Below are 25,660 nucleotides of genomic sequence, written 5' to 3'. Positions count from 1 at the left end.
TACTCCGGCTTCTCTCCTTCCATTCCAGTCATGAAAGGTCTCGGCCAAAACTCTTTTCCATTAGATGTTGAGCTCCTCCACCATTTAGTGTGTGTTGCTTTGGATTTCCAGCATCTGCAGATTTTCTCGTGTTTCTGAGTATCCGGAGTCTCATGCAGGCTAAACAAGATACGTTAAACTGGAGCACCATGTGATTAGGTAGGAAGCTCTGCTTCAGAGAGGTATAGGAACATACCAGTTATCACCGCTGCCTTACAACTCCAAAGACCTAGGGTGGATCCTGACCTTGGATGCTGTCTTTGTGTAATTTGTTTGTTTGTTCTCCTTGAGACCATGTTGTTGGGTATTTAGTCTCCTCCCACATGCCAAAGAAACGCTGGCAGATTATCTACCGTGAATTAATCTTTAGTGGTGATAAAAGAATTAAAGAGCAGCTAAAAGGCACAAGAACAATAATTTCCATGGCTATAGGGCAAAAGGAAATTGCACTGATGGACTTGCTAGGACCAGTGGTTGAAATGCCCTTCTTCTGAATCACAGCAACATAACTTTGAAGTCGGGATACTGAGACTTGCCTACCTTTTCATGTTTCAGCTGCCTACATCCTTCTGATAGACAATGTGATTTGGAGGTACTATTTACAGAAATCTTGGCCTTCATTGCAATGCACGTTATAGAGGAGGATTTCCCAACTTTTTTTATGTCATGGAATCTCGATCATTAATCAAGGGTTCTGTAGACTCCTGGTAGGGAACCCTTGTTATAGAGGAAGCATCCTCAGATGTAATGCACAGCTGCTAAATGGCTTTGGTGAATCATTTGCCAAACCTACACTCAAATTCTGACCTGCTTCTGGACTAATGGTATTAGTTCAGTTCCACACCAGAAATGAACCTGTTGGCTCTTTATAGTGGGAGAGTCAGGAATGGGGATGTCACTGAAGAGCATATTGTTGATATGCCTTGGGAAAATGGATAGTGTCCACTATTTGTGCAAACTTAGCACTATATCAGTTCATGACTGAGTGTCCTCCAAGTCTTGTAGCCAGGACAGACTGCATCATTAGGTAAAATATTTCACATGGCACTGACCATCAAGTAATCATAAACAGTTCTTCCTACAAAGATGGGCTGGGAGCTGTGGTGATAGAGCCTCGACAATCAGTCTCTTTTTCTTTCCTGATTATGAATCCAGCTGAATGAGCAATTTCCCTTTAACAACTTCCATTTTAGTAAGGGGTCTGGATGCTACTTCTAGTGTGATATTGTCTTGACCTGAAGAGCAGTCACTTTCACTTGCTCTTGGGAACACAAGTTATTTGATATGTGGATGGACCAGAGCTAGGAGTGATAATCAGCAGCTCTCAGTATTTTGGTAATGTTTTTGCTGACTGATGGAAGTTTTATTGAACCTGGTTTTTCTGGACAGAAATTACCTGCTGGGTAAAACCTATTGTATACAAATGGTGACTGACAGAGGGATGATGATGTGCCAGTAAAAAGATGAGTTAAATGTAGTATTAGTGCATGGTTGGCATAGACTCTTTGATTAAGTTATCAAGACCCTCTAATTACAATTTAAGTAGCAAGTGTAGGCTGCCAATCTGTTACAGCAGTGAATAAATAACCACATTATTAAGGAGAGGGCACAGTTTTAAGGTGCTTGGAAATAGGTACAGAGATGTCAGGGGCAAGTTGTTTTTTTTTAAAAAAACACAGAGTGGTGAATATGTGGAATGGGCTGCCGGCGATGGTGGTAGAGGTTGATACGATAGGCTCCTGGATAGGTATATGGAGCTTAGAAAAATAGAGGGCTGTGGGTAACCCTAGGTAATTTCTAAAGTATCTGTTCAGCACAGCATTGTGGACCAAAAGGCCTGTATTGTACTGTAGGTTCTATGTATTCCAGGTGGAAGATTAAAATCACCATTTTATGTACTTGTGGCACCAAAACATGAGCTTGATAATGAGAGTCATAGGGAAATACCAGATTAAAGATGTTAGTTCAACTTAAGTACAATTAAAAAGACTCCAGAAACCTTTTATTACTGTGTGTATGTACTGAGGCAGAAAAAAATGCATTGATCATTCTTAACCTAAAGTTGAAATAGGCCTTTTTAATAGGTTTACTTCAAATGAATAATTTGTAAATTGACTGCACTCTATGGAGTAGGATGTCACATGATGGCAAGGGAGGGATAAAATGCTCCCTATTCTGCACAGCATTATCTAATTGTGTTGTCAGTGACCATTTAAAAATATTACCAATTTCCTTCCCCAATGCTCACCTACAAAAATTTAGACAAGTAGAAATTACATGATGCGACTTTTATTTACAATTGTCTTCTATGGGGGGGGGGGGGAGAGAAGAGAGAGTGGGACACAAAATCCTAAATTTGTCCAAATGTTATGAACAGAAATATCCATTTCATAAATCAAAACAGAAAATGGCCATTTTATTTCTCTGGTCAGGCTTCAGCAGTGGGCTATTTAAACCACTGTACACACTAGTGATAACTAGTCTTGAGGCTAAGGACTCAATAGATGTCTAACCAAAAAAACTCACCTTCTTCTATTTGATTGCGAGAAATCCAAAGGCCTGAACAAGGTGATTCTCAGATCAGTTAATTGGATATTGGCTTAACTAGTTCCAAGCGTTGACATACCAGAACCTAATGGTGGCGTCTTCAGTTCATTAAATCAGTTTTGCTAATCTTTTTGTTTTACTTAATCATTGCTCTTTTGCTTTAAAAAAAACAAATATTTACACGGCCAAAAATATTCAAATAAAGTCAATTCCTCCCAATCAGAATCTACCATTATGTATTAACAAGTCAGACTTTACTGAACATTTAGTTCTCCAAACAAAAAACAGCCTGTAATCAAAAGGAACATTTAACTGACAAAGGGTTCTTGGGGCTTTGTCCTCTCACAAGCATGCAAGATATAAGTTTTTAGCACCACACCTCCTTTAAATCTCCTGAGACTTGGCATTCATGGTTGTATTGTACAATATGTATTGTGCGTCTTCTGAACTTCAAATTAAAAGCTTAAGTATCCGTCACTCCTAGTAAAATTCAATCTAAAATACTCAGGATGCTGGTGGTGCTAGATTTACACATTTTCCAGACTACTGGATGTTAGAATATCCAACAAACTTCTCATTACTTTTTGGGGGGGGGGGGGGGGAGTCAGTGGATGTTGTTTATTTGGATTTTCAAAAGGCCTCTAACAAGGTGCCACAATGAGGCTGCTTAACAAGATGAGAGAAAATGGTATTACAGGAAAGATACTGGAATGTATGGAAGATTGGCTGTCAGGGATCAAAGAGTGGGAATAAAAGGGGCCTTTTCTGATTGGCTGTCAATGGTTTAGGACTGTTTCTTTTCACATTTATGTCAATGATCTGGATGACAGAATTGATGGCTTTGTGGCCAAGTTTGCGGACAATACGAAGATAGATAGAAGGCAGGTAGTGTTGAGGAAGCAGGGAGTCTGCAGAAGGACCCAGACAGATTGGGAGAATGGGCAAAAGTAGCAAATGGAAAATGGTGTAGGGAAGTGTACGGTCATTCTTTTCTGGTGAAAGGAATAAAGGCGTAAACTACTTTCTAGATGGAGAAAATTTAAAAATCAAGGTGCAAAGGGACTTAGGAATACTTATGCAGGATTCCCTAAAGGTTTACTTGCAGGGTGAGTAAGAGGTAAGGAAGGCAAATTCCTGACAACCCAATGGGTTTAAAGGCAGCAAGTGAACCAGGTCTCTGTGAGCCTGAGCCAGATGCAAATCAGGATTTCCAAAAATCAGATTATCGCAAGTTACTATATTTAAAATCTCCTTTTGGATCAAATCTTTCAACTCCTTAGTATTTTTGGAGGAGTTCCAAAAAGTTGAAAATGAATTCTTGGCAGTGTTCCTGCACCATTAAGATGCAGTGCATATTAGTTAACAGAGTCCATAAATCAAGACAGGAATGGCTGAGTGTGTAAGGACTTCAATCAAAACATGAAAAACCTCTGACAAAAAGGAAACTTAGCACTTCAAACTATTGAGAAATGACAACACTGCAATGTTTGTCTTATTGTTTAATCATCTTCCTTGTGAAAACCTTTCTCTACAACAGCAAATAACTTTGCTGGATAAAATAACTCCAGAATAATATTCCAGTGAATATAAAGGGCTCCATTTCAGTTCTTATTTAGGTATGTTGCTGATGCAAATGTAGGCATGAAAAAGCTTGATGTACTACAAAGAGTGCAGTGAAATACAGTTTAAAAACAGTTAAGCAGTTTGATGCCTACCTTGACAGTCATTAAGTACTTTAAACTACTTTGATGATACAGTACACCTATACTGGTGCAACAGTTGACATTTGGCTAGACATGTAAACCTGGATGTGCTTTTGATTTTAAAAACATCTTTTAAGTCAGCCCAGTAAACTGGAGGGGAAAAAAGTACCCAAAAGGAAAAATCTTTAAACAATGGCCAAGACACCCATTTTGTGCCAGCAGCTAGTACCTGTGCGTTTTACTTATTGACAACGGCCAAGTCTACCTGGGTTCTTAGATGTTACAACAAAAACAGAAACTTTGGTTTGACAATATTTGTCAGCAGACATGGTAAATATTTTACTCAATTCAAGTGTGCAACTCAGATCAGATTTAACGCCAGTTTCCCTTATTAGAAATGATGTAACAGTGGAAAGGTATAGTATTGCAGTCCAAATAGGTTTTTGTGGCGTCTGTGCTGGCTTATTTGACTTCAGTAAGTTGACCTTCTTTCATGGTGATGTTTGCTAATGAAGTACTTGAAGAACTCATACACAGACCAGGCAATCGCTGTAGACGGCATCTGATAGATAACCCTGGCCTGAACTCCCTTAAAGTATGCTGGGATACCACCCAGTCGGTAAACCGTCCTGAAGGCATTTGCCATACCAGAAAGATGTCCGCTGATGTTGAGGGAGTTTAGAGCCAAGGATTCCTGTGTGTTTAATAGTGTTTTGCAAACGTCCAGTGGTGTTGTTACTGCTGCTGAGACGGCACCTGCCATAGCGCCAGAGAGAACGTGCGAGGAAGGGTTGTATTGTCTGTGAGGATTCAACTTTTCCTGCAAGAACTCATAAGTCATGAAGTGAACAGCTTGGAAGGGGATGTTCATAGTCAGTTGGGTAGTGTAGCTCCGATAGAATGCTCCAGCCCCTTCATTTTTCCACACTGTCCTCATACAGTCCAACACGTGCTTGTAGGGAGAGTTGTACATCTGCATCCTTTGCTTCACCACTATGGGGTTCAACAGCACATTTAGCACAAAGGTTCCAGTCCAAAGAAAAGGTAGGTTGAGACAGGTTTCCAGGCCATTCCCAGGTCACAAGCGCAGGTCATGTCAAAGAGAGATGGGTTAGAGCAACAAAAACAAAACATTAAAAGGGAGAGAACAGGAAACAAGTTAGTGAAACAGCTGGCAACTCTTCCCAACCCATATGTGAGCAGAATGAAACATCCATGTCTCCAAGTGCAAAGTCCAAAGTTTGCTTTAGCCAAAAGCAATATATTATTCCTCTGGCAATCTGCAATGTTTATTCTAAACAAGCAGTGTAATTTGTTACATTCAAAATGCAAACATTCTGACCAACTGCTTTTATAACTGTACTTTGTATATGACCTCTTAAAAGTGAAGTTGCAATAGAAAGGTGGATCACAAAAAAAGTTTGTCAAGTGAAAGCTTGCACTGCTTCCACTCCCTTGTTAAATTTTGTACCATACTGTTTCTTAATCTGCAATCACATCTTGCATTCATCTTTCAAATTAAAACTGTAATCCTTTTCTATCTCCTTTGCCATATATAACCACAGGTTTTGATTTTAGAGTGTCACCTATAGTTATCCTGATTAACATTCTTAACCTGTACCTTTATGCAGGTTTCAGTAACTGCAAGGAAGTTTCCAATTCATAAAATCATGACAGGCTAAATTTCTACTTCCTGCTTTACTTAGAGTGGAAAAAATAGCTTTGAAATGAAAATTGGCCAATCTTGTTTTGTTGACAATAGGATTTGTTTATAGTTTTAAATAAGATTATATTTACCAGCCCAGTGTCACTTTGATTCTTATTTACTTAAAGAATTTGCCCACAAGAAAGAGACAAACATTGAATCAGATCCAATGTTGCACTCCTTTAAAAAACAGACAATGGAAAGATACTTTCTCATCAAAAAGATATTTTAGACAAAAGGCTGCAAGATTAGTTTATGGGTTTGGAGAAAACAATCTATGAATTTGGACAGATGTTCCTATGTAATTTTGAAATATCTGGTCAAGTAACTGGCAAAAACAATAAAGGGCAATTTGTCATACATTCCCCAGCGTAATTATCTCTATCCCATGCATCCAAAATGAATAAAAATGAACCCTTAAAGACATCTCCAACAGAAAGCATGGTAGCATAGTGGTTAGCACAAGGCTTTAAAGGTACCAGCAACCTGGGTTCAATTACCACTGCTGTCTGTAAGGAGTTTGTATGTTCTCCTGTGACTGCGTGGGCTTCCTCTGGGTGCTCCTGTTTCCTCCCGCAGTCCTAAGACGTACCAGTTAGTAGATTAATTGGTCATTGGAAATTATCCCGTGATTAGGCCAAGGTTAAATAGGTGGGTTGCTGAGTGGCAGGGCTCAAAGAGTCAGAAGGGCCTATTCTGCACTGTATCTCAACAAATAAAGAAAGAAATAAAGTTAGCTGAAATACAGCAGAATTTATTGAGAAGATAAAGAAGGGCAGTATGGGCAAAAATCTCAAACATCTACAAAAATACATTTCCCAAATTCCAGAAAATACAGATGGAACCACAATGCCCCATATAAAGCATTACACAGCATTTTAAAGGCAATAGTTGTTCACTTATAATTGAACCTCTAAATTAATCCTTTCAACTACGACATGTACACAATTACTGACTGTTAACATTGTACAGAGACCATCGAACAATCAGGAGTAAAAGTATGCTAAAATGCTTACATTTGCCTCAACACAAGGTTGGCCAATTGGTACCTTCCCACAGGATTCACAAGCTTAACAGGCAACTTCCAAATGACATTAACAAATTCATCTTCAGGCTTCCCATAAATGCCCAAATCTTAGCCTTCCCATTAATTCTGACAATATCAAATGGCAATTGAGAACAATCAAATAAATGCTTTCCCCCCTCATCTTAGAAGCTGACTTTGCCAAAATGGAACCACTTACAATGCTCCAAATAAAAACTGTGTTAGCTACATAAAGACATGTAACAGGGCTGGAAAGTATAATGGGCATTAATGTGCCAAAAAAGGACTGCCCAATTCCCCAATGATCATGTTAGCCATCTCAGTACAAAATTTTACTACAAAATATAGTTATTTTAGAAACTGTAGCATATCCGATCCAAAGAATTCTAAAACATTATAGAATGTTCCCGTTACATAATTGTCAGCATCTGTATTGCTTCAGTTTGTTGTTCAATACCCACCTGTCTGGATTTGACAACCTGCAAACACCCTTATGTCTACAAAACAGCAAACAGCACCTGCTCCAAAGTCAAATGTAATTACCTGCATATCAGTAGAAAACTCTGGAGTTTTGTGGAAAGAACTTTATAAGTAATATTTAGTTTGTTGTTTTTTTTTTAAAATGTGTTGGGTGCCTGGAAGGCATCACCTGGGGCGGTGGTAGAGGCAAAAACAGTAGAGACTTTTAAGAGATGTTTAAATAGGCACACGAATGTGAGGAAAATGGACACTGTAGGCAGAAGAGATTAGTTTGGTTAGCCATTTGATTACTAATTTTATTGTTTCACCACAATATTGTGGGCCAAAAAACCTGTTTCTGTGCTGTACTGTGCTTTGTTCTAATATTTATTTAAAAGGTTACTAATTTAATAAGTAAAACTATAAAGATGTTACAGCTAAATCTCCTTTCCCAATCACCCTTTGTCTTACGACAGTTTCTCTCACCACCAGGGTTCAGGAACAGTTATCATCCTACAACCATCAGGCTCCTGAACTGGCATGGGTAGTAACTTCACTCACCTCAACTCTGAACTGATTCAACAAGCTACAGTGGCTTGAGAAAGCACTCAGCCCCCACAACTATTTCCACATCTTTCTGTCTCATTTTCTAAATTGAAAATATATTGAATTGTTTTTTTTTTAAGCTAATCTGCAAATCATTGTGCATCATGTCAACTCAAAAGAAAAAAATTCAAACCTGTCAACAATTTACTAAAAATTAAAAACTAAAATTCTGAGGCTGGAAAAGTATTCATCCCCTTTGCAATTACTACACTTAACTTTCCACTGGTGTAGAAAATTGAAGGATCTTTCAGGAAAATAAACACCCTCTCTCTATGAGGTCCAACAGTATGGTAGATTTTCAACAGCTCAAACCAAAATGAAGACAAAGAACATTCAAGACAAGGGAGGGAAATGACAATAAAAAGCACAAATCTAGGGAAGGATACAAGACCATCTTAAAGGCACTGAACATACCCCGGAACTCAGTGCAGTCCATTGTAAAAAAAAAAAAGTGAGAAAACTAAGAAACCACAGTCACACTGCCTAGGTCAGGCCACTCTCAGGCCACTCCTCTAAACTAAGCTGCCAGAGGAGAATGGAACTTGTAAGAGAGGCTACTATGACGCCAGTCACTGAGTGAGCTGCTGAAGTCAGTGGCTGCAACTGGAGATGAAAGTCCATGGCTCCACAATCTCCAAGGCCTTGTTCAAAAAGGGTATTAATGTAAGTGGCAAGAAAGAAGCCCTGGCTTTAAAAAAAAAACATACCCTTGCCCATAAAGACCTTGGCAAAACGTCACTAAGTTACTGTAATGATCTGGAAGGTCTTGTGATCAGATAAGACTTTTAGCTGCATATATACTATGCAGTATATATGGCATAAATTTAATAGGTAACACCATCCTACTGTAAAGTATGGTGGAGGTAGGATCATGCTATGGAGATGCTTTTCAGCAGCAAGGACAGGATATCTGGTCAGGATTGACAGGAAGATGAATGCTCCTAAATACAGGCATCCTAAATACCTATAACCTTAACCAGAAAGCTTAAACTAGGGAAGTTTGTTTTTCAGCAGGACAATGACCTAAAGCACATTGCCACAGCCACCATGGAGTGGCTTCAAATGAAGAAAATTAATGTTCTTAAGTGGCCCAGAGACCTGAACTTAAACTGATCAAACACCTCTAGCAAGCCTCAAGATTGCTGTTAAGTGCCACACTCCAACTAATCAAGCACAGCTTGAGTAATTTTGTAAGGAGGGATGGGAAAATCTTGCTCCATCATGTTGTGCAAAGCTAACAGAGATTTATTCAAAAAAGACTACTGGCTGTAATAACTGTGAGAGGTGTTTCAACTAAGTACTGAGCAAAGGGGGATGAATACTTTTGAACTGCTGACATTCCAGTTTCTGAAGTTTTAATTCATCATGCTTTAAAATGTTCCTTTTTTGGGCTCTACTGTGATACACCAGCTCAGGTACCTGGTAGGGCTTGGAAAACCTGTGCCAATCAACTGGCGGGTGTGATCAAAGACAGTTTCAATCTCTCATTGCTACAATCAGAATTTCCCAGCTGCTTCAAAAGGCCAATGATCATACCAGTGCCCAAGAGCTGCCTTAACAACTATCATCTAGTAGCACAGTGATGAAGTGTTTTGACAGGTCGGTTACGCTAGAAATCAACTGTCAAAGCATGGATCTGGACCCATTGCAATTTGCCTATTGCCACAATAGGTCTATAGTGAATGCCATCTCACTGGCTCATCATGCAGCTTTGGATCACCTTTACAATACTTGTCAGGCTGCTGGTTATTGACTAGAGCTCGCCGTTTAATACAATCACTCCTACAGATCTGTTCAAGACACTCCAAAACCTGGGCTTCTGTGCCTACTTCTGCAAATGGATTCTCCACTTCTTCTCCAGAAGACCAGTCTGTGCAGATCAGAAATATCAAGGACGTGTGCTTAACCCATTGCTCTACTCTCTACACTTCATGACTGTGTGACTAGGTACAGCTCAAATGCCATCTATAAATTTTCTGATAACAGATGGTGATGAGAAAATGAACAGGAGCAAGATATATCCGCTAGTTGAGTGGTGGTGCAACAACAACCTTGCACTTTACATCAGGAAGACCGAAGAATTGATTGTGGACTTCAGAAAGGATAAGATCAGAAGTGGAAAGTGTGAGCAACTTCAAGTTCCTGGTGTCTCTGAGGCCAACATACTGATGCAGTTACAAAGAGGGTATTGCAGCAGCTATATTTCATTAGGAGTTTCAGGAGATTTGGTATGTCACCAAAGACATTCACATATTTATGCAGACGTACCATGGACTATCTGACCACATCACCTTCTGGTATGGGGGTTGGGGGAGGGGCACTGCACAGGATCGAAATAAGCTGCAGAAAGTTGCAAGCTCAGTCAGCTCCATCATGGGCACTAGCCTTCCCGACATCCGGAACATCTTCAAGGCACAATGCCTCAAAAAAAAAAGGTGGCATCATTGAAGACCCTCATCACCAGGACATTGCTACCATCAGGAGGTGGTACAGCAGCCTGAAGACACACAATGATTAAGAAACAGCTTCTTCCTCATCATCAGATTCCTGAATGGACATTGAACCCTGTGAAAACTATCTACTTTTTTTGCACTATTTAACTTTTATGTATGCATCTTACTGTAATTTAGTTTTATTATTATGCTGCATAAAAAAAATTACCCAATATATGCTGGTAATACTAAACCCGATTTGGAGACATGATACAGGTATACAAGATAATAAGAGGAATAGATAGAGTGGAGAGCCAGTGCCTCTTCCCCAGGGCACCACTGCTGAATACAAGAGAACACGGCTTTAAGGTATAAGTTCAAGGGGGATATTAGAGGAAGGATTTTTTTACTCAGAGAGTGGTTGGTGTGTGGAATGCACTGCCTGAGTCAGTGGTGGAGGCAGATACACTAGTGAAATTTAAGAGACTATTAGACAGGTATATGGAGGAATTTAAGGTGGGGGGTTATATGGGAGGCAGGATTTAAGGGTCAGCAAAACATTGCGTGCTGAAGGGCCTGTACTGTGCTGTACTATTCTATGTTCTATGTTCACAGATTAAACTTCTCAGTTAATATGATCAAAGTCCCTGGTTGTTATACTCATTTCTGTGAACATAGGATTACAGGTTGAATTATTTTACGAGGCACTATACAGACTCATTTTCAATGACTCTACAACTCATGCTTTCTATTTTTTTATATTTATTTGCACATTGTGCTATTTTACATATTGGTTATTTGTCATTCTTTATGGATGGTTTTTCATAAATTGTTATATTTCTTTATTTTTCTGTAAATGCTCGCAAGAAAATGAATCTCAAGGCAGTATACGGTAACATATACATACTTTGATAATAAATTAATTTTGACTTAGTCAACAGATAAGAATTTAACTGATGATCAAGGAGACTGGGATGTGAGGGGAGAGCAATCAGCATGAGGAAATGTATAATGGGTAAAACAATAAACGTAGAAAGAAACTTAAAACAATGTATGCAGATTAGGTGTTATAAATGACACGCTGTTGAAACAGCAACTGCTTTGCATTCTGTTTTAAGCAAACTGAGGAAAATGTTGCTGATAAATATGTAGAAAAACATGATATTTTGTGGAAATTGGCAATAACAAACACTGACTAGAAACATCAACCTTGTGCAGATTGTCAACACCTGTGGGGCACTAAGAACTTACTTTCCTCACTCTGTAAACCAATGGCTTAACTGCTCTCATACTCATGACCTTCCCCAGCTGCATATTTCGTACACAAGGTGACAATGATTAAGCTATTAAACCTCTGCTTTCCTTTTAAGTGAGTCCTGTAACTTTCTGCTACTTATCAATTGGCACATTGCACTGTCATTTGTGCAACACATGGTTATTTTCTTGAACTTTTACATTTCAACGTTTTGAACCAAAACAAATATATTGATTTAAGGAATTTGATCAACTGGAGGCAATCCAGTAATGATCCAAGATGCTCATGCTGAAATCACTACAAGCAAATCAAGAGTGCTGGTTATTCGAATGCAACTACTCACACTGGATAATTTATGAGCTTTTATTTAGACTTCATAATGGACCACTGAATTGCAGAAGCAGCGTATCGAGCCGCCAGTCAGACCAACTGCAGCTTTTCTGAACTTTCCTGGCACAAGGTCAGAAGCCTAAATGATTTGTCAATTTGCTTGAGTCAGCTTCTTTGGAAAAAAAAATGCAAAGTGCCAAACACTCCAAACTCCAATTCTGCACATGTATCATCTGCCCTGCATACCCCATAGGAAACGACCAACTCCCAAGCACTTAGTCTCAACTTTGCAGTTCAAAGACCGATAATCAAGTTGTGTAAGCTTTAACATTCATACTTTAAAATCTGTGCTGGCACACACGATAAACTTTTTTTAAAAATGAGTGTACATGTGATTGCATTTTGCTGCACAAAGCCCACTTTTCATTTTTTGGGATCACAATTTACAAGTGAAGGCATTATTTTCACAACTTTCATAAAAGCATGTAATCATCAGGAAAAAAAATCCAGTGGCATTAATGCGTATGTGTTTTTTCAAAAGGAAGCTCCAACATTAGTGGCACTGGGATACAGGATCTCTGGGATACAAATTAGCGAAGAGCAAAATCTGAGATCGCCCGTTGTATGGAATAGCCAGCAAGTACATTTTTACAATACTTACTCTATGTTTGAAGATAAAAGCTAAAATATAAGTTTGGTTACATTGCTGCAAACATCAGGGAGCAATCTGAGTAATTAATTGAGTAAAATACTCATCATTCCTTTTCTAGTCTACACCAAGAATTGGGGGGGGGGGGGGGCGGCGGTGTGTGGGGAGAATAAAAAAAATCAAGGTACTTTTTTAAAGTGTGCAGCAAATTCTTCGTATTTCTTAAAAGCTGTGCAGAAGAATCCATGGCAATATTTATAATTTGGTATGGATTAAAATTTCATAAAATGAGTCTTCAGAGCAGAGAATCGTACCTGAGAATGATCAAAGACAAGTTTAATTCAATGGGATGCTAACCAAAATTCCTGATGATTGGAATTGTAATTATGTGCTCCCACCACAGGGTGGATTGGGGATGATTGTTAAGGAGTCAAAATACTCTCAGGAAAGAGAGCTATTGAAAATCCAGGAACAATCTTTTCTATAAGGATATAAAACGGAGGGGTGGACATACAGAACGGAAGGGAACAAAAACAGAAAATGGTGGGAAGAGAAAGGAGACAGCAAATTTCATGACATATGCTGGTGATATTAAACCTGATTCTGAGTCGATGTTTCACTCGGTGACCTTCTTCAGAACTGAAAAGGTGAGAAAGAACTCTGCCAAGAGGGCCATCTCTGAGAGATAAAACCAGGGTGACCATGGGGACAAACTGTAATTCAGGTTATTTGTTTATTGAATTGGAGCAGTGAGAAGGCAGAGAGGCAGAACAACACAACAAAATGCAGACCAAGAGTCTACTCTACTCTGGGGGGGGGGGGGGGGGGAGAGAGAGCAGCTTATCCCTTTAGATGTCACACTTTTACCCTATCAGAATCATCTCTTGCCCCAGCCTTCCCGCAGTTTTTCAAAGCTTCTGTAATCTTTTCAGTTCTGAAGAGTCTCTGAGCTGAAACATTGATTCTTACTCTCCACTGAACTGACATTTCCAACATTTTCTAATTTTGCTTCAGATTTCCAGCACTTGCAGTTCATTTGATTTTCTGGAATACAGGCAAGATTATACAAATAAAAACCTTAACAAATATCTTTAATAGCAAGTAAATAACCATTTTCTGCACATTACTGGTTTTAATGTATTGCCAAAGAGGGAGCAGCAAGTGAGGGAAATAAAAAGATATGCTTTCCAATCCTGATATCCACCCCAGGAAGTTTAATAATGTAGGCATTGATAAAGCATGCATTCCCAGAGACAAAACATTGTGCTTTTAAAACCCACATAACTGCAAAAGGGGATATCAAAATCTAGATTCATTTATAATGTAGACAAGACAGTTATTTTGCACTTAAACAAATTTGCTCTGAACAGGGTTTAGTAAGTATTGCAGATTTGATGTAAGCTAACTTCTGTTAAATTATGTCCATTAATTTAGCTCTCAGAGCAAAGACAAGTGTTATTACTGTATTAACCAGTCTCTTGGATCACAGTTAAACAATACTGAGAGCAATATCACACAATCTCTTCAAGGCAGTACTGATAAAACCTGAATTACCCCAATCTAAATTCAAATTCACTTTATTTAAAGAGGAATGCCAAGTCAACAAAAGTCGTCCATTTATATACCTTCTGTTCATTACATACCAAGTATTTTTCTGATGATTTTCAAGTGGAATCTCATTTGTAGAAGATGCTTTAAACCAATTCTGCTAACATTCTTAAGAATAATTATCAGGTCATTGTTATGTCACTGCCACAAACAACGAGCAAGTAATTGGTTTTAAGTATGTTAGTGGAGGGGTAATAATTGCCAAGACACCATTTTCACTGAGGAATGCCGCTGAGGGAAATGGCGTGCAAATCTAGTACCTCATTAGTACACTGAACTGACAGCAAATTACAAAATATATAATAAATAAAGATAACTGTAGCTGCAATATGGAAACATAAAGAGCTTGGTGAAACAAACAACCCTCCTCCCTTCACCAATAACATTTTCTAATTTGGGAAAGATACGGCCAAGTAATATTGCAGAGTTCCAGAAACCTCTGGAAGTACACTTTGCTCTTCAAAAGAGCAATGTGATTTCTCAAATAACCGATTCCAGATCTATCTTTTACATGTGGAGATATTTATTAAAATGTTAGGCACCAATCTACTTGCAACACATTTTGAAGCCAAACGCAATACTAAACAAGGGCAACGTTTGCAGGTAAATTCTTAACACAGGTAACATTACCTTCAGCAGGGTTCATAGCTGCATCATGAAACAAAGTAGCCACACATCCTGCTGCACCTGCAAAAGAAACTCCACACATAAATACAGGTAACAATGACCCAAAGCTACCAGAGTTACTGAAGAAACTGTATCCCCAAAGTTCACAAGTTCAAAATAACAAAACATCATCAACTACAAGGATCTCAACGGCAGAGCAATCCAGAGGTCATTGCAAATAGCCTGAAGAATTGGCATTAGTTTTGACCACAGACTAGTCTTATTGTTTCAATTTTGGTAACCATCCCTACAAAAGGGCAGAGTACAAATGCATCCTGTGTTGTAGTCCCACACATCTGTCTTGATGGAGGAAAATGGGTGGAACAGAGCCGAAAAAGCTGGTTTGGTTTAAAAGTTAATTTCATTGTTACCATTACATCACTGAACTGCTCGGAGAGCTGCCATCTTTAGTGTTCCATCTACATTTAATAATTTTTTTTTTATCTTGCCTTCAAAATAGGCCACTCACAAACCAACAGGGGAAGTAATTCAGGCAAACTGAGATACAGCACTCAATTTCTGTGGAATGCCCTGCTTTGGTCTGAGGAGGGAGGGGAGGGGAGGAGGAAGTGGGTGTACAGACATTCATCCTGTCAACCAAAGCAAAAAGAACCCTGGCTCCCACAGAACTGAGAGATTAGTTGAACAAATGAGGGTTTAAAAAGCAGGAAGGTCACTTGACAACTACACTAAGCAGATGGCTGTTTCATTCAAGTGTCAACCTGCAGGGTTTGCTTGAGAGCTGGTAGGGATGTATGAGAGAGATGTAAATGTGTTTCCTCAATGACTTGTCGCCTATTGGGCAGGTGAAGTAGGCGTGATCAGGATCGGGCCTATCTTGCATATGAAAAATACCAGAAGATATCTGGCACCCATGATATCTTACACCAAAGTCAGTCACGTACTGACAAGAGGAAAAATAACACATCTGCATGTAAAAAATTAGAATCTTATATTTGGATAGGCAATAATATTCCAAATAAATGTTGTAATGCTTTTAAGACATTACTACACTTTTCAACATCAGTATTTTTCTTCCAAAGTAGATTTCAACCCAGATAATTTACTCTTCCAACACTTGTTAGTGGCTCTCAAGTGCAGCAAATTCTGCCAACCTGCAGTTCCCACTTAACAAATGCATCACAACAAATTCAAATTTGTTAGTTCAGCAACTGTATAAAGTGCTGAACCAAAGGATCAGACTGGCTCATTTATTTTTAAGTTACAAATTCAATACATCAATTTATTTTAACAGTATGTATAGCAAAGTCATGACAAGATGCCCAATTTTGAAATAGCTTATTTCAATCCTTACAACTTAACATTTCTTACAAAATAATGTCCAATTTAATTCTCTAAATCAGAATTTTGGAATCAAGCAAAAACAAACCCATATTTTACTTACCAAGTCTCTCAACCTGCAAAATGAAACATGGATTGGGAATGGGGGTAAGAGGAGAAACAGCACTGAACTGAAAACGTGAAGACTGCGGTTACCAGATTGTAAGCAAACCATACCATGTATTAATGCAAAGCAGGATTATACAAGGTCAATTTCAAGACATACAATTATGAATTTCCTAGGTTTTGCAGATTCAATTAATAAGAATTCAAACTCAATGTAATTTATGTAATGTTGACAGCAAGAATTAAATTGAATCATGATATTTTAGTGAAAAGTTTGGAAAATAAAGTCATATAGATTTCATTTTAGAAAGTTTATTGAATAGTTTATCCTTTGGATAACGTATTCAATAAGCTTTATCAAGTTGCAAGTTTCATACACACCTTGCACTATCCCTCCTCTGCAGTGTTAACATTTGAAGCTTGTGTACTCTACTATGCTGAAGAAAGGGGCCGAGAGAGTAAATGTTTAAACATACCAAAAAGATGCAGGGCAAGATCACATTACACACGCAAGGCAATATGGGCAGAAACAGTCTAACCGAATGTGTGGCGTCAATTGAAAACTCAGAAGCATGCTAAGACAGAAATCTGAATAGTACAGTATCACTGGAGGGAAGCACCACACCACTAGATGGTGCACAAGCACATAAGAAAGGACTGGCTCCAGCTCTCCAAAACATGCCAGGACAACAAGGAAATAAAAGCACAATGAATGAAACAAAGCAGCAGAGGCCAGAGTGAGAAGTTTAACAAGTATCTGCAAGCCAAGGCAATATAGTTTATAGCTAAAAATGAGAAAATAATGAAAGCACTAAAATAAGGTAGTAAATAAAAAGAATGAAAGCCAAGTCATAGCTAAGCCTATTTAATAAAATGACAACCGTGGAATTAAATAAGCATGGGTTAGAGGATTATGAAATAGCTACAGCATTAAAACTGCTCCACTCACAGGCTGGAATGAAAGGAGTAAATCATTTGATTTTCTTATCCAGTTATTCAATTCCTTTTCAAAGTGACACCAAACAGAATTCCAGAAACTGCAATACAAACTCCACAAATTAAACCTATTATTTAGCCCTTAAATTGTCAATAAAAATTACTAAAGTAACACCGATTTTCTGAAAAAGACCTATGTTGAAAACTATCAGACATTTGATCAAATTCATCTCACATAAGTTCTTGACAAAGGTGACATTTACTTAGTGTTCCCAACTGCTGTACAGTAAATGGTACAGTACATCTCAATAGTATGTTAAGCAATTGAAGAGAGCAGCTAAGAGTAAAATACTTCACTGCAGACCTGGATTCATTAATATAGATCTCCGGTCCAGTAATATATTTGCTACCCTACATCCACACATACATCACCTATGAACTTGAGAAGCAAAGAGAATTTAAGTACTACACCTACAAATACAACTTGCACGAGATATTCAATGTAGCAACACAAGTTTTTGCTAAACAGGTCTATGCAGTGATTATACTGCATAAGAATTTGCTTAGCAATATTAGTCTCACCCAGTAAACATTTTCTGTTCTTTCTCTCATGTACCAATTTTTCTTCCTTTCAGTATGTCTTTGGTTAATTACTTAATCACTCAAGTAGATGCAAGTTCACTATCATTGTGCACTTTTTCAAAAAAAAAATATTTACAAATTGGACACCAGTGGGGAAAAATTCCATTCAAGTTTCTTAAAACTAATGTCAAGAGATGTGTCCAGTGTATCTTTCCACTTATTTGCACCCTTAAATGTAATCATACTGTTTATATCCATGACAAGTAGAACACATGCATAAAGGTTTAGGCCTTCCAGAGTTACGAAGTTAGTGACGAAAAAGTGTCAGTTTGAAAAATATCAGCTATGCCTACCATCTCACCAAACAGCTCCTATTTGACTCGAGTGCCTTATTTGGTTGTGTTAGGTCCCTAGCGGTTCTAGCATGTGTTCACTAGTTAAAAACACAAAGTGCAACGTTACATCACAGCAATGAATGAAAAAAAAAGTCAAGGCTAGAAAAAGACCAACATGCTTACAGGAAGGCAGATTAGTAGATTTTAAAACCAGGACAGCACAAGAAGTTTTCAGTATTAGGTGAACATTCTGGTCAAGGTACCTGTACAGAGCATTAAAAGATTACATGAAAGCAACAAATGGGAAGATGAGGTACAAGGGTGAAAACTGAGGAAGAATCACTGAAGTAATTAATACCATTAGCTATGTGACTATTACCACCCGGATGGATGGCATCACTCAATGTCTTTTTAATCTTTTCATAGCACGCAAAATAGAGGGCATGTGCTGGCCCGGCACCAGTGGCAGTCACATTTAATCCCCTCATTGGCCTCCAAAAACCTTCAGTACGGACAATCCTCTTCAGGGCATCCATTACATTCCGGTACCGGGCAGCCGGGTCCGGCTGCAGGCTCTGCATTCGTGTCTGAAATCAAAGAAAAGGAGAACTATTTGAAGTACAGCACAACATCTCTTCATTGGAATTTGCACAAAATTGTAACTCAGCATCAGCTCCATTTACTATCCTTGATGAAGTGGGAGACATAGCTAGTTAACAAACAGAATTCAGGCCTTGGAAAATAAGTTGTATTGGAATCTACATCTTTCTGCGGAAGGGAACTAGCCATTCTTAAAATGCCTAGCCACTTCTGGGTCAAATTTGGTCATTCACAGAGGTACAAAGCTCATCTGCTTAATCACAATTCATTTTTAAATTGCAGCCAGAAATTTTCCTTTCGTCATCCCAATTACTACCACATTATTTAAACTTAAATTGACACTAACTAATTTCACATTAACTAAAACAGTACAGTTACAGATCATATCTTCAAACTACTTTTGCAAGCTACTGCCTGCTTCAGACTTGGAAAATCAGCCTAGCTTTTCATTCCTATCTCCTCAATATAAGGGTTGAAATAATCTCCTGCTCACTGTATGATTTTCAAAAGAAAACATTCCAACAAAACTTTAAAAATCCTCCATATATTCATTTAGCCAGCTAACCTTTCTAACCACAATATTTCAAATGATAGATTTAACACTCATAACTGAAGCCCATCTTCCCTGAGATTTTACATGGTAACATATAACAACTAAAAATCGAGCTATGATTAAATATGTGCACATCACTTTGTTGACTGAGATATATCGTAGTTATATACAGCTGGTAGTTAATGCAAGTGGCTTATCGTTGCTGCAGTATTTAGAGACAATGTGACCAGGCATCTAATTGGAAATCCAGTATTTTCCATACACAATAATTGTCTCATGTCTTAAAAAAATAGTTCATTGCCTTAAATAGTCTTCATCAAGCAAGAGAACAGACTTCTTAGTCTGCAACAATGTATTCAAACAGCTAAACACTCAAACCCCAACTGCAATCCTAATCTTTGTCTCACTGTCATTTGTTTCCAGGTTTCAGAGTAAGAAATTGGTACCCTGATCCTTAACATGAAACCAGTGTTATTAACTGACTATTATACTTAGCTCAACTCGTCTGGAACCAAATGTATAGGGGAGAGTACAACTGCTTTACACTTCCTTACAATTTGTGAACAAAGCTGGAAGTTACCTGAACTGAAAGGCTATTTTTCATGTGAACCAGGCAGCCAAGTGTTGGCAAGATTTTCAGCCAGGAACATAATACAGGTCCACAATCCCTTATCCGAAATCCTTGGGGCCAGTTGCATTTTAGAATTCAGAATTTTTCAGATTTCAGAAAATTGACAATTATATTGATAATTAACCTGTCTCAGTGCGGATGGACTTTAGGACCTGGGGGAGCTCTGGACCTACACACATCCTCCCGTATACTTTAAATCACCTCTAGATTACTTATAATACCTAATACAATGTAAATGCTATGTAAATAGTTGTTATACTGTATTGTTTAGGGAATAATGACAAGAAACAAAGTTTGTACATGTTCAAACGAGTGCTGGAGACAGAACTTCTGGGTTTTCCCGCTCTGCACCCTTGCATTACGTTTGGCAAACAAAGCTAAATACTCTACAGGTACCTGATGGCCAGGAACAGGATTCTCAAGTTGTGAAGCAGCACTACGACAGATGGCGTTTTTAAAGACTTCAAGTGTCACCTGTCTCATTAACATAGGTTTATGTCTAAGCAACCTAACTTGTTTTTGTTTCTTTAAATCATATACAATGGTAGTTCCAACACCATATTCTTCATGTAAGATGGCGCACCGACACACCACGATCAAGCTTCTGCAATAATTCCACTTTCTGCATTATTGATAATGATAGATGCTTCCTTCTCTTTTTCTCATTGTTACCCACAGGGGTATCTGCAGCTCTTTTTGACATTTGCACAGTGAAATTAAACACAAAGTCAACAGTGAACACAAAATATCAGCGAACAGCAAATGCATATGTAACCAGTATGAGTGCTGAGCCACAACTGATGTCTGGCGGCCTCTGCTAGTGCTGCCAAGTCACACCAGAGTGACATCAGCTGTTAGTGCACCAAACAGGCCTTGTTACGACACGCTCCACACTCCACGAAAGAAAGCTCCAGTTTTCGGAGCTTTTCGGATTTCAGAATTTCGGATAAAGGATTGTGGACCTGTATCACTGCAGCTCAGCAAGTGACGAGGTAAGAGGGAGAGATGAAGAAATCCCAATAATCAAGCACCTCCCCATCTCTCTTTCAAACAGATATACCAAATTTCAAAGGTGAACCTGTGACACAACATAGCACAATTATGGTTCTGAGAAAACATGCTTTCCCTAGTACTAATATGCTACAGATAACCTTACAAAATATATTTGTTTAATTATACCGCAAATGTCTGCATTTACTTTTAACAAAAATATGTACTACAAAATAGATTACTAATATCACTGTTAGTCAGGAAGACTGCTACAAGTAGACATTCAAATTTTTTAATCAAATCTACATCTCCCCACAGTCTACTCACACCATGCTCATCTCTTCTAATTTAGGCTTTTTTAATTCCTTTATGGAATGAGGCATCACTGGTGTATGACCAGCATTTCATGCTTAGCGTAACTGACCTTTCATGTTGGTGAGGGGTGAAGTACTCTCCTAAAATGCTGCAGTCGATATCTGTGATGCTGCTGACCCACTAACAATGTAAAGAGGAATGGTCAGGTGTTCTTATATACAGTACTTATTATATTAATAGACCTTCCGGGTGCAGAGTTTGCAGGTTAGTAAAGTGTCAATGTTGACTTGTTCAGTAACTGCAAGGCACATGTAGACGGTAGGTCCAGCTTTAATGCATCAATGGCAGGAGAGGAGGAGGGTGGGAAGGGTGGGGAGGGCAGGGGCAAATGCTTGTGGTAGTGGGCAGGAAGTCAGTCAAGCAGGTTTCTATGCCCTGGGTGGTGTCAAGGGAAGTCATAGGATCCATCATACTCCTAACCTGTACCTAGAAGATGGTGAAAGACTCTGGGAGTAAAAACAATCTACTTGTCATGCAATACCCAGATTTGAACCCTTCTTTTGCACCGCTCAGTTAAAACGCAGATTAATGTAATCACGTCTCCCACAAACTCCAACAACCCCATCCTCCTTGTTCCTCTCAAAAAAAAAAAAAAAAAAAACACCAATGGGGGAACTCAGTGATGGAATTGCCACGGGATGTCTGGGCTGTTAAGACTCTTGTAGATCACTGCCTGAAACTTGACCTCAATCGCTCCTCTACTCACCCACCTGGTTTTACCAATCACCTGCCAGTTTGTACTCTTCCTCCCCCACCTTCTTCTTACTTTGGTCCTTGCTTTCCAGTCTTGATGACAGCTCTCAGCCCAAAAGGTCAACTCCATAGCTCCTGCCTAACTTGCTAAGTTCCTCCAGCACTCTGTGTGCACTTACTATTTCCAGCATCTGCAGAATCTTGTATTTATTACTGTTTGACACTTGACAGGCACAAATGTCCCATCAGCTATGCCTGAACTTGCTCAAAATTTCATACAAGCCTCAATAAATCTTGTGACGAACTTGGGAAGCTGGCCCACAGAATTTTTGTAGGAATGTTTTATTATATGGCAATGTAACCAATCATATAATATACTTTTGAATTAACCCAGCTTTAACTACTGCCCACACTGTCATTATTTAACACATTTTTAAAACATTATTTTTGCAGAATATTTTTCAGTAATGTGTAATATTTTCCAATTTAGTTATGAAAGATTATGGCTAATACAAATCAGACAATTAAGTAGAAGCTGTGGTCTGCATTACATGCAGCTTCATCACATTATGATGCTGCTCAAAGTGCCTGTAATTTCATACAATGTTTGCTTCTGTTTTATATTCACATGTAGGCAGTATGATGCTTCAATCCTCCAGACACAAGTGTTTTTGATTAAAGGGTGCCAAAGGACAGAAGGTATTTGGGGTGAATGGCAATATTACGTAAAGATTATTACAGAAAGCATCCACAAAACTGACTGATTACAGGATCATTTTTTTACAGGGTTAATATATAAATTTTAGTACACCACGCTGGAAAGCTTATCAAGGTTGCTTCAGCAGCCAAAACCTTCTGCCAACTATGAAAACTGCACCTTTCTCAGGAGCAGTGCCTCATAGTTAGGCAATGTGAAAATATTTTGATTCTCATTTCACACGATACTGAAAAGCCCATTTCGCCAAAAAAAAAAAGGCTTGATTAGCAGAAAATGGGTACAAGAGCACCCAGTTTTACTTGGCTAAGTTATATCTATTAATATTTAATGAATATTAAATATATTTAAATATAATGACTTTTGTACAAATGAACTACAGTCATTTGTGAGGAAAATTAACTCAATATTAAGTTCACAAAATCACTTCTAGTTAAGTTACAGCAATTGTCATTTAGTTAAGATGACTGCAGTACAGCACCTGGAGGTAAACAGTAAAAGATGGAAATAAAAAAGTTTTCTTGCTTAAAATATTAAAGAAATGTGTCATTTTTTAACTTTATGCCTTTTGGAAATCAGTTCATCTTTTACTCACTTAGCTATTCACAGTAACAGAAATTTTGACCGGGGTGCCCAAAATTGCATGCCACTGTATGCTAGGTGAGGGCATGCTGTATTGGTGCTGGAAGTATGCGACACTTGAACGTCATTGAACTGTATCCGTTGTTGGCACAATGCATTTCACTGGTGTTTTAATGTACATATGACAAAGCTACTTTCCCTCTCTCCTTTAAGTCCATTCTCACCCAGGATCTCAAAACTGGAATCCTTTATATCTACATTCTAATTCAAGCACAATATTTCTTTATTGGAAAAGGCATGCCTTCAATCCTTTTTATCACCTCTCCTCCAAATTGCCTTACAGTTCAGGGTCCACCATACCCATTTTCCATTCTGTCTCAAAATACACAAGTTCACTCCATGTTTCATTCTCTAACTATACAAGTTTGGATTGCTTCTGAACTTTGTTCAGGTTCCACAGCCTCAGTGTGGATATGCAAAGCTGTGCACTGTGATAAACACCTTCTCAGAGAAAAAAATCCCCCGAGCAGAAGCTTCCTTCAGTTATTTATTTATTTTTATTGAGATAGTGTGGAATAGGTCCTCCCAGCCCAGCAAACCCAGATTTAACCCTAATCACAGCACAATTTGCAATGACCACTTAACCTACTAACCAGTATGTGAGGAAACTGGAGCATCCGGGGGGAACCCATGCATTCCACAGAGAGAACATACAGACTCCTTCCAGATGTGAGAACTGAACTCCAAACTCAGACAACCCTAACTGTAATAGTATCACTCTAACCGCAACACTACTGTGGCATCCTAATGCGATCCTACTTGTGAAACTGCAGGAAGTTAATCAAAATATGTATGAAATTCAATTCACAATCCATCATGTTAATATATTAATACTGTTGATTATTCTTGCAGTGTTGACCAACGTAATACGCACACGCAACACTCCATTATTGTGCCACGTAAACAAAGACAAACTAGTAGAGCGACAATAAACGATAAACAATGCTTCCTTCAAAATACATTTGCTAAATGTTCACCAATATTAAACTTAAGACTCATAACTATTGCTGTTTCAAGGGCAAATAAAGAAGGGATGGAAATAGATATGGTTCCACCATGCGCTTGAAGTAGAAATCCAAATTAACCTGTGCTGGAAATAATATAAAAATAGCTTCCGTACAGGAAGTGATGTTCACCAAAATGAACTGTACCTCTAGAGGCCAAAACACAGCCTTAGTAGCAACAGATAGATACTTTATCGATCCCAAAGGAAATTAGTGTCACAATAGCATTACAAGTGCACAGATACACAAATATTAGTAAAGATGAAAGAATAAAAAATGTTGTTTCCTCAAACAATCTAACAGAAGGGGGTCATCGCTTCCCAGCTATAGGTTGATTCATTATAGAGCCTAATGGCCAAGGGTAAGAATGACCTCATATAACGCTCTTTGGAGCAGTGCAGCTGTCTTAGTCTTTTACTAAAAGTATTCCTCTGTTCAGCTAAAGCGGCATGCAGAGGCTGAAAAACATTGTCCAGAATTGCAAGGATTTTCCGGTGGGTTTTTTGCTCTACCATAGCCTCCAGTATGTCCAGTTTGACTCTTACAACAGAGGCAGCCTTTCTAATCAGTATACTGAGCCTGTTGTCATCACCTGTGTTAATGCCATTGCCCCAGCACACCACCACAAAGAAAATTGCACTGGCGATAACAGACTGGTAGAACATGTGAAGGAGAGGCCTGCATACTCAAAGGATCTCAGTTTCTTTAGGAAGTAGAGGCAACTCTGGCTCTTCTTGTACACAGCCCATGTTGATGCTCCACTCAAGTCTGTCATCCAGGTGCACCCCCAGGACCTGGTAGGTCCTCACCATCAATAGAAACAGCAGCACGGGCATTGTCTTCCTAAGGTCCATCAACCTCTTCGTCTTACTGATGTTGAGCTGCAAATGATTCAGCTTACACCATTTGACAAAGTCCTCCACCGTGGCCCTGTATTCATTCTCCCTTTATACACCCAACTATTGCAGAGTCAGAGATTTTCTACAGATGACATTACTCAGTGTTGTATCTGAAGTCAGAGGTTTACAGGGTAAACAGGAAGCGACCCATTATAGTCCTCTGTGGGACCCCAGTGCTGCTTATAGCCATGTCTGACACACAGCTCTGAAGCTGCATAAACTGTGGTCTGCCATTCAGGTAGTCCATTATCCAG

At 38.7% G+C, this 25,660-nt stretch overlaps 1 protein-coding gene across 1 annotated transcript in view; it reads right to left on the bottom strand.

Annotated features, from left to right (window-relative positions):
• Positions 1-4,070: 4,070 nt before the first annotated feature.
• LOC140185579 (mitoferrin-1-like) overlaps positions 4,071-25,660 on the bottom strand; it is a 62,753-nt gene continuing 41,163 nt past the window's right edge. Inside the window, exons 2-4 of the mRNA XM_072238934.1 lie at positions 18,663-18,891; positions 15,009-15,065; positions 4,071-5,282 (exon numbers count right to left, since the gene is read on the bottom strand). Coding sequence (XP_072095035.1) covers positions 4,762-5,282; positions 15,009-15,065; positions 18,663-18,891 — 807 coding nt within the window. The 3' untranslated portion in view covers positions 4,071-4,761. The remainder of the gene's footprint in view (positions 5,283-15,008; positions 15,066-18,662; positions 18,892-25,660) is intronic.

Source organism: Mobula birostris, chromosome 21 (assembly GCF_030028105.1).
Source record: "Mobula birostris isolate sMobBir1 chromosome 21, sMobBir1.hap1, whole genome shotgun sequence".
In the NCBI taxonomy this organism is placed as follows: domain Eukaryota; kingdom Metazoa; phylum Chordata; class Chondrichthyes; order Myliobatiformes; family Myliobatidae; genus Mobula; species Mobula birostris.
This window is presented reverse-complemented; position numbering and strand designations above follow the sequence as displayed.